Here is a 10,717-nt window from a genome sequence, read left to right on the forward strand (position 1 = left end):
AGCGGAGCGGGCAGTGGTGGGCAGGTGGCCCCACTTCTTCCTCCATGCTGGCCGGAGTCCTGCTGCCTTCTTGCTGTAAATCCCTGGCCGGCGGGGCAACAGGAGCATGGGGTCTTGGCCTGCAGGTTGTGCAGAGCCAATTATATTTATTTACATTAAATCCTATGGGGAAATGGGTTTTACTTAACACTATTTTGCTTAGCACTCATTTTTTCTGGAACCAATTAGGACCGCTAAGCAGGAGTTGCCTGTATTCGGGAGTCAGTTGTGGGGGGGACGGGAGGGGAGGGCGTAGTTTTCCAAAGATTCTTGCCCTATGTCCAGATGATGAAGATGTGATCAACATACCTTATGTATATACCAGCTGAATGAGAGGGCAGCTTTTGAGGAAGCAGATTGTCATAAATATATTGGCACATTCTGGGGCCATTGATTTGTAGGTATGAGAAGTCTTCCAATATGAAACAGTTGTGTGAGGGCAAAACTAGAGAGTGTGATGGAAAGAGAATATAAATACATAAATCACTGTACATAAGAAATATCTGACTAACAAAAATCCAAAAAAAGTACCAGTAACAGTTTGGGATATGTAAGAGTGCTGGATTCCTGGTTATATAAACAGGCAAGAAGCATCCCATTAAATGGGTTTATTTTTAAGGGGAGATTTGAAGAAAGAGAAATATGAGGCAGTTGTTAGGGCCTGGATGGGACCATGCTAGAAAAGAAGCAGAGAAATGTACAAGAGGACTAGCATAGGAGGTAGAACAGGATACCCATGGATTTGAGAGAACAACTTTAGGAAAGGTAATACATAAATAAGAATGAGTATCTCTAAATTCTGTTGTATGCCAATGCAAGGCAGTCCTACTATGGTAAACAGTTTCAGGAGAAGATGTGCTAAGCTTAGAGTGGGAAGAACAGAGGAAGACAAGTTTAGGCTTTGCATTCAGGAAACATTGTTTTTGCAAGTTAATTTAATATGATTTTATCTTTGGCTGCAATTACATGGGATGAAAGAAAATCTACTGCTCTATTCTTGTTCTGTACATACAAGACAGTATTAGAAATTCAGGTTGGGGTAAAGCTACATATTGCGTATACTGACAGTGCCATGCTATGGCAGCAGATATTGAACCATTTCAGTGAAGCATCCCAATGTAAGAAAGCACTTGGGTCACAGTTAAGGCAATAGGATATATAAGCATGCTTAATTTTAAATATGTTCCTAAATATTTTTCTGGATTGGGTCTGAGTTAATAGTCACCCACTGATGAGAGAACCGTTAACATTATTTCTGCGAAAACTAAATGTTTTTTGGTAGCTTACAAAATAAAGCATCTGGCAAAGTAGCCTGGCACTTGTGAAAATATATGCTTTTCTGAACCACTTAGTCTTTAAGGCTGTGTCCATACGTGGTGTGGATGTTTGGTTCGCTGGGGACAACTAGCAGCTGTGCACATTGTAGTGCACCATGCTGCTCATGTGTGTTCTGCTTCGCTTTTTTTCTCCCTGCGGTTTTTGTTGTTGTTGTTGACCCCTGGATATCCAGGGGTCAGAAAACCCCCTCCATGCTGCTCCCTTGCAGCACAAAGAACAACTGAATGTGCAGTATGTGGCGCCACAGACATGTCTGTGGCGCCACAGACTGCATGGCCACACTCATCTGGAAGTGGCCTAAGGTGCCACCTTGCTGTAACTTAAACTAACATGGGTAACTGTCTCTTTCAAAATCTTTGATAGTGATTCTTGATATTTGTTGTTCTGTTTGTGAGGGATGGTTTCATTTAACCTGCCATAGCTCTTCTTGTTCTGAATTCATTTCCATATAGGCTTTTAAATTTTAACAGTAAACAAAGAGATGTGCTGATCCTGATCTTATGTGATTAAGTATATTTTGAGATTATAATTGGACATTAGTTGGATTGCAGAAGCTGCAGGGAAGAGTTTTTTTACAACCTTAAACATATTGGGAATGTGTAAAATAATTCCTCATGCATTAATATTTTTGGAACATATGGAAGTCTTGTTTTGTTTCCGGTTACCTTTTTGATATGTAACCCTTTGTTTTCCTTTACTGGTTGTCTGTTTTAGTATGTCATTATTAATTTGGTGGGATCTTCACACCATAGGTTCAGTACTGCTAGCTTAGCTCCTTTTTTCTGAATTTGCTAGTAGCCTGTTTTAGTTATGCCTTTTTGAACACTTGCTCTTCAGAATGAATAGATAACTGACCTCTTCTGTGTTAAGTTTACTGAGAAAGTAGCTAGCTTCTTGAGACTGCCATTTGATTTTTCTCAGCATGCAATATGATGATTCTATCCAACACACTTGCACCATTTTTGAAAGGGCACAGTCTATTTGACTTGTACATCTTCACACCATATGTTGGTGTTTTCAGAATTGACTGAAACTTTTTTTATCTCTGTAAATAAATAAGACCTGATCTTAAAATAGAAAGAAATCTATATTGAATTGTAGCTCCCAATTTTCTGTGCTTGGGTAAGCTACGTTGTTTGTGAGCTTTTATAAACTAATGGTACACCCGGTTTTCAGCATGCACCCACATTTCTGTAATCTCAGTTTCATGATTTTGTAGTCCCTATATCAGTTTTTTTCCAAAGAACAAACTGTTTGTTTGGGTTTTTTAAAGAAAAAGTCAAGTAGCTTTTAGGCTGTAATCCAAAAAGGGTTTTAAGTGTAGTGATGCTCAGTGTTTCTGCACCTAAATTCCATGTACTATAGATGGGAAGAATTAGGCATCTAAAGTTTGGGATTCATAACACACAGCACATAAAGAAGTGAAGATGCTTAAACCAGAAAATAGGAAATGCTAAAGAAGGTTTGTTTCTGAAATCTCAGTTATGTCCCAGGCCTTGCTTGGGGATGTAGATGGGCATCTATGTGAGGGTGGGATTCACAACTTGAAACCCAGGCATACATTTAGCAAACTAAATTGTCCCTGCATATACAGACGACTGACTTACTTTTTCTTTTGGTACTATTAGTGGTGGTGGTGCCTGCCTTTTGAATGTTAGTATAGTGTTTAGCTTGCTTATTTAGGAAGCCGATGACCTAGTTTTAAGGTTCAAGCCCACACATCCCATTTATAAGATAGGTACCTTAACCACCAGATTAGGGGCTAGGCTAGCTGAGGACACCTTTCGTCTCCCCTCTCCACATTGAAACTGAACAGTTCAGGAAGGAATACAAGATTCACTGGGCTAGAAAGAAAGCAGTCCAGATGGAATCTGACTCTGTTAGCCTAGTGATGAGGATAGTCCCTTGGGGAAAAGGAGTTTTGGGTTCGCCTCTGTTTCTCATGCAATATATGTTTTTATCCAATGACTCTTTAATGTAACATGTCTAAAGCACTTAGCTGTTGTATGTGAAATCTTGTGCCTTTCTCAGGGGATGAGCTGGTCTCTAAGTGCCGCCATGCCCTGCTTTCTGTCTGACTTCAGATTAACAGGGCTAACTACCTCTCTCTACTCACATAGATCAAAAGTGAAGTAAACAAACTGTATAAGTTGTTGGAGATTGATATTGATGGAGTCTTCAAATCCTTGTTACTGCTGAAGAAGAAGAAGTATGCAGCTCTAACTGTGGAACCAGCAGGAGATGGGAAATACGTTACCAAACAGGAACTGAAAGGATTGGATATAGTCCGAAGAGACTGGTGTGATCTTGCAAAAGAATCTGGAAAGTGCGTTTTCCTTCAGTTTAGGCTTGGGTTTTTAGCTCATACTGTAAATCTTGAACAGTCACAAATGTTAAAAGTGATATACAAAAGTACAGCAGTGTTTCTGTAAGGGAGACTACTGGTTGTTAACCAAGAACTGTATTGATTTTAAAGAATTATTGCATCATCAAATTAGTGAACAGTATCAAGTCTATAACAGTTTGTACAAGTATGCTTACACTTTAACAGCATATTTTGCATTTTCTGTGTTGTAGTTAGGAGACTTTACATTTATCACACAATATATGGTCTGCTTGCAGATGTTAAGGACCCCCCCCCAAACCCCCCAATAAAATGCTCTTTACTGGAAGAAGCAGCATGTTTTACTCAGCCGTGTCTGTAGAGATTGGGTGCTTCAGCAGGGCTTTTTTGTGTTTAATCTAATAGCTGATTGAATCAGCTATTAGATAAAAGCACCAAAAAAGCCCCACTGAAGTGCCTGATATATACAGACATTGGGTGAACTGGGCCCAATTAATATATTGTCTCTTACGGGCATGCACGAGGCTCACATGGGATCATGCTGAGTTTAAAGTAAAGCATCGCTTTTTTTTGTTGTTAAAAATCTGCAAGCAGCCTTGATATCACAAAGACCTTTAATGTGGAGCATCTTTGTGGCTAGTTTGTATCATGCTTTAATTTGAACTTGTGGCATGCGGCCAGCATTGGACAGCCTGGTATCCTGGACTTCAAAGTCGCACCATGCAGCCCAGTGTTGGGTTGATGCGCTTGCAGCTGGGACAGTTGGAGACTGGAGAGTTCCCCAGTGCCCAGCTGAACACAGCCTGGTGTGGAATTGGTGTGTATGCAACCTGGATTGGGGAGCTCAGTGGTCCTCACCTCCCTGTGTAGCCAGCTGTACATAGCCCAGGGATTGGGGAGCTCCTCATCCACAGATCCCTGTGCCCTAGTACATATGCAGCCCAGCTGCCTGTTCAGGAAAATGAGTGATGGGAATTTGAGAGATTTTTTTCCCAGATCCCAAGAATCGAATGTACTGCCATGCCAAACTTTGAATGTCTGGCTTGGCAGAATGTGCTGTTTTTGGAATCCAGGATAAAATTCCTCAGATCGCACTGCACAATTAAATTAACATCTACTAGGCCACTGACAGGCATTAAAAAGAAGATGCAAGGGCATCTCATATGTGATCCTAACAGTCACGCATCTGGGCACACACAGACTTCCAAGAGTGGGAGAACTGGACGTGTGTTCAACTAAGGGCATGATGGGAACCAGCCATGAAGTTATTACACGTGTTTTGTGTAATAACTTTTTTGCTTATATCTCTGGTTTTATCACACCATTAATGGAATCAATGTGTAGCCAGGTCACTACTTAAGATGTGATTAACCAGTTAACCACATCTTAAGTGTAACATGTCAGGGATCCTAGGGGCCTCCTTTCCTTATGATTTACATCGTAAGGAAAATGAACTGAGGACTTCCAAGAAATATATATATCCATGTGTATGTAAATGCATGTAGATGTTTGCACATGTGTATATACTCATACATTCTATGCTGTTTTAAAATTTTTCTAGATTTTGTAGACATTAGGGCTGAAAGGGGCCTCATGAGATCATCGGATCCAGCCACCTGCCCAAAGGGCAGGAAGTCAGCTAGGCTCAGATGACCCCAGCAAGATAATCATCCAAATGCTTCTTGAACATGTCCAGAGTAGGTGCTTGCACCACTTCTGGGGGGAATCTATTCCGGACTCTGGAGACTCGGACAATAAGAAGTTTTTCTTTGTCCAGTCTAAAACAGGCTTGCAGCAGTTTGTGACTTGTCTTCCCTTGGGGTGCTGTGGTGAACAGACGTTCTCCCAGTTCCTGATGCACACCCCTGATATTCTTATAGGCTGCCACCAAGTCTCCCCTGAGCCTACACTTTTCCAAGCTAAAGAGTGGAATGGCTCTTAGCCCTTCCTCATAAGGCCTGCTCTCTTGACCTCTGATCATGCATGTGGCTCTCCTCTGGACTCTCTCAGGCTTCTACGTCCTTCCTAAAGTGTGGAGCCCAGACCTGGATGCGTAACATTTTGACTGACGGTTTTATAGGAGGCAGAATATACTAATTTGCTAGGCAGTTTCTAAACAAAGAGGTTATGGTCCCTGCCCTGAAAAACCTTGTTTAATAATTCAGATACCTTTTTATTTTTCTCTCAAAAGATGATACATTTTATCAGTACTTGATTATTTGCCGGGGGGGGGAGCATTTTTACTATGCATAATACTGCACAATGCCATTCTTGTTCAACTTATTAGTTCTGAAGGAAGAATACTCTTGATTGGACCAAGAGGTGGTCATCTAGTGGCTGAGTCAATTTGTTTCGTGCAGCCTCTTGAAAAACATTAGTTTAAATAACTTATGTTTCTAAATGTGCCTAGAAATGAATGCTTCTTTATATTTGTAAATATGCACTACACACTTGCTTACTGTTCTTAAAAGACTTGCATTTTCTAAGAAAAGATACATCATAATAGAAGCAAATTTCTCCAAGTTAGGAATGTATTAGTAATTAAAGCTATACAAATGTTTGTCAGTGTTCTTCAGTGACTAACTCTACTGCAGCTGGCAGACCTTCCAGCTATGATTTTCCAGAAATAGGCAGGACTTTTTGCTTGCAGTAACTTCATGTTCTAAATTTCTTTCATCTTATGTACCTGTTGTAGATTAGTAAATGTCAAAACAAGGTTGGGGAATTAAGAGCAGTTTGGTGCTCATTTAAAATGGTTTTAAGGTTAAACAGGAACTTGAATTTTCAGTACATTAATGCATGACTTTAAAAAAGGAGAAGTTTACAATTTTGAGATAAAATTTGTCCTCAGTTTGTTTCTGCATTTTGAAGATAACCTAGAGAGAGCAGGATACATTTAGTGTAGCCTTCTTTTAAAAACTAGGATATCGTTTGTATTTTTAATTTTTTTTAATAAACTCTTTTTGCAGCTATATAATTGGTCAGATTCTTTCCGACCAGCCTCGAGACATAATTGTGGAAAACATTCAAAGAAGGCTAATAGACATAGGAGAAAATGTGACAAATGGCAGAGTCCCAATAAGCCAATTTGAAATCAACAAGGTAAATGGTATTACTGATCAACTGCTGTTCAGTGATTATTTTAACTTTCTTTTTTCTTTTCTAAAAATAGAAACCCTTCTTACGGTTATAGATGCTTTCAGATGTTATAGTTTATAGTTAAACAAATCTCATGCATGGGACAAATTATTTTCATATTTTTCCTGTGATTTTTATCTTTCTTATCAGTAATCCAGAATCAGTGCTGGTACTAGCCCTTGACATAATAACATATCAGAAATTAAATTAAATTAAAATTATTTCATTCCAGTTGCCTTGTTGTCAATTCAGTCCTCAGTTCCATGCTTCTGAACTGGGCAAATTGATGCGATCATTTACCCTTTTTTTCAAGTGTCTTAGGAGGAGGTTAGTGTCTGGGCAAAATCTTTTTTTGGTTTAACAGGGCAACTAAATAGTAAAACAAAATATTTATTAAAACCATTTTTTTGAGAAAATAATTCCTTTATAAATATGTATTCATACTTCACCTTCTGATCATTTTTACTCCAACACGGTCTTTAGTTTTTTACAATTTAATTTTTATCCTCCTTCCTAAAAGCTTTTTCCTTACAGAAACAAGAACCCCAAAATCTTGATGAGGCTAAAATCAAAATCAGGAAGTCACTTCATTCTCATGTTTTGGATTGTTTCCTTTATTATAATCTACTTCTACCTCCTTCTTTTTCACCTGAAACCAGCCCCTCAGACCTAGTTTAGGAATGCATTTCAGACATAGACGTGACTTTATTAAGATTCCTCAAATAATTAATATTGGATAAACAGTAAAAGTGCATAGTATTCCCAGTCATAGCCAGGTGCCGCAATAAAATAAAAGCAAGTGATCCATGATTCAGAGGTTACTATATAGGTAAGAAAGTCCATTGGGATTACTTATGTGCTTAAAGTCGGGCACCTTCTGCTGAATTAAAGTTGTTACATCTGTCTGTGTCTTTAATTTTTTAGCATCCCAAATTCTGGTTTTTGGTTGTTGAACCATGCTTCAGGAGTGCAGTGATGGAATGTGCTTTCTTTAACAGAACTGACAATATTGTATTCCATCCCGTTTCTGAACCCTTTTAGACATGTAAAATAAACCAAAGATTAAAACCTGAAAAAAATGTCCAGAAATCTGGGACTAGTTGTTTTAAAATACAGGGACCAGAGCCAGACAGTCATTAGTCCCCTAGGACTTGCACATGAGAGTGAGCCAGAACTTCCTGCCTTAACTGGGAAGACTTCCTATGGAGTGTTTGGTTTATGGCTTTTTGTGAATCAGCAGTAAAATCCATATCTTTGCTGTTTTCCTTCCAGGAGAAATGTTTTATTGATGAACCTTCTCTTTCTGTAAGCTTCCAAAAGGCAGTGACTTTTTCACTTTATTTATTAACAAATCCAACTTACCAAATAATAGATTTAACATTTAAAGATATTTTTAAGGTATTGGATGTGAAGACAGATACTTTTCTTCTATTAACAGTGCCCCGTTAACCCAAGTCAGTATCCATAGGAGTCTTGTGTTCTTTTCTTCTCTTCCTTTCAGTCTTTCTCGGTTCCTTTACATTTCTATGAATGTTAAGCATTTGTGTTTCTTCATCTCTATATAATGATCCCCCTTACTTTTTTTCTTAGAAATCTGCATAATACGTATCTCGCTATCTTGTGCTCATCTCTGCTTTTACATTTTAAATGTATTCCAAATTTGTTCTTAAGTATTAGTTTTTTAGGAAATTCAAAACATTTCCAACAAATTTCCAAGTAAGCATCTTTTTTCCTTCTCCCCTGGAGAGCACTGACTTAATAGGACAGCTTTTCCACTGCTAAAACTTCCCAAACTTTTTGAAATCAGTAGTGATTTTAAGGGTATCACTTCTCTTCCAGGCTTTGTCATTTGTTAATTCTTGCAGCCCCTAGAAGATTCATTATGACTTCTATGTTGCAGAGTTTTCACAAAGGTTCATTAAGAATACTAAAGAGTTATCTGATAGTTGCATCCTGTTATTTCCCTCACCACATCTCCAACCTTCTTCCAGAACAATTTAATTCTGGAGCCTGTCCACCATATGTAGTAGCCCTCCTAACTGACTGCACTCCCTCTAAAATCTGCCTGTTCCTATATTATACATTTAATTAAGTGGGGTAAGATACTATAAATATAGGATTTAAATATAATTTTTCTTTTATTATCATGCAGATAAATGTGTGAGAACCATTATTCCAAATGGTCTCCCATTGTTCCTGGTGGCCTCCTCAGCACTAATTTCTGATCCAGTGTCGTTGGCTCACTTTGTCATAAACAATGTTTTTTTTTTCTATATGGTTATTTAAAATTGCTTTATATAACACAGAACATAGGCCTGTGTTTCGTAAGTGTCACCAAGATTTTCTCAAATACTATCAAATTTCCACAGATGGAAGTGTATCAGTTGCAGATATTGGAAAAATAGGATTTTAATGTCACCTGCAGTATGTTGTATTACTTCAAAAGAGCTAAATATATTTTCTTTGAGTAGTTGTCCAAAATGTATTATACCAATATGTTCTCAGGTATTAAAGTTTCCTAATTAGTTATTAGTAGTAAATTTGGTTTTATTATGAAAAGGTGCTAAAGATGATGGGTATGAGCTTAATTACTTATATGTATTGTCCCAGTTATGCAATGTTGTTTTCTTAAAGGGGTAATTATTGAATTTGGTCTAGCAGATTTCTTTAGCCATGGTTATATATTAAGTTTGACTGCTGAACAGTAGGTTTGCTCTATCTTTACCAAGTACTTATTGTGAGTTGGTGTTACTTAGTAAACCATATTTCTAAGTTGGCTGGCTTGATAATAATATTTAATGTTTGGAAGCATTAATCTCCCACTAATCTCCCTTGCTGAGGCTTTTCCAGGATAGATTTTTTTGGATCTAAGTTTCTTATTTCTCCAAATAAATTTGTTTATCTTAGTTTACTGCTAATCTAAGAGATTTGCTGGCACTATAGAAATAGAAAACTAATTCAATCTAAAATATGAGTCTTAACTGCTGCAATTCTACCTAACCATGACATTTTATATTTTGACCTATTATCTAATTCCATTCTGATTCTTCAATCAAAGGAATGCAATTATAACTGTAAAAGTCCTGCCATTTTTTAAGTAAGAGTCACCCCTAAGTATTTTAATTAAGTAGTTACCCTTTTATATTTACTGTATAACCATATTTTATTTCTTTCTGTATATCTGGTTGTACCCCAATGTGGGAAGTGACTTTTCTATCCCAGCTTTTCCACAGCATCATTGTCTTTACTGGATTGCTTTCTGGTGCACAAGTTAATGGTGAATAAAGTAGCAATGAAAACTTGCAAGCTTTCATGTTGGTACTAATATAGTCAGCTTTTCTTTATTAAAAGTTATTGTCTGCCTTTTTGTTGAGGACCAACATGTCTACAAATATTGTACTAGCACTTAGTTGTAATTTGAAACAAGAAATTATCTCCTGTTTAATTACTGCATACTCTGGTATTTTATTGCTTTTGAAATATTAAGTGTTAAACACCTTGACAAATTATACTGATAAAATTGCAAATGAGCATGGCAATAATGAATTTTAAAAATGAAATAATTATAGAAATGAAAGGAAAAACATTTAATGGTGAAATTTTAGATGATGTTGAATGTATGAAAATATTCAAAACCTGAAAATATTCAAACCCAAACGTTTTAACACAACTGTTACAAAGTTTATTAGGTATTACTTTTATAGTTAGAATTAGCCTTTGCAGTCACAGACCAGTATTCTTTCAAATTTTGTATTAAATTCAGTTTTTAACAATTTGGTTATTTTTGACTATGCTTGAGTTTTTATTATGTTTTTGTTTTTCAGATAGTAATTTTTAAATCATAGGACGTTCTTACAA

The 10,717-nt window shown here is 37.2% G+C and overlaps 1 protein-coding gene across 2 annotated transcripts in view; it reads left to right on the plus strand.

Moving 5' to 3' along the window:
* POLA1 (DNA polymerase alpha 1, catalytic subunit) overlaps positions 1 to 10,717 on the plus strand; it is a 367,464-nt gene that overhangs the window by 144,197 nt on the left and 212,550 nt on the right. For both annotated transcript variants that reach the window (XM_019524513.1, XM_019524511.1), the window contains exons 29-30: positions 3,498 to 3,703; positions 6,691 to 6,823. In XM_019524513.1, coding sequence (XP_019380058.1) covers positions 3,498 to 3,703; positions 6,691 to 6,823 — 339 coding nt within the window. The remainder of the gene's footprint in view (positions 1 to 3,497; positions 3,704 to 6,690; positions 6,824 to 10,717) is intronic.

This window comes from Gavialis gangeticus, unplaced genomic scaffold, assembly GCF_001723915.1.
Source record: "Gavialis gangeticus isolate Ggan-Ray unplaced genomic scaffold, GavGan_comp1, whole genome shotgun sequence".
Lineage (NCBI taxonomy): Eukaryota > Metazoa > Chordata > Crocodylia > Gavialidae > Gavialis > Gavialis gangeticus.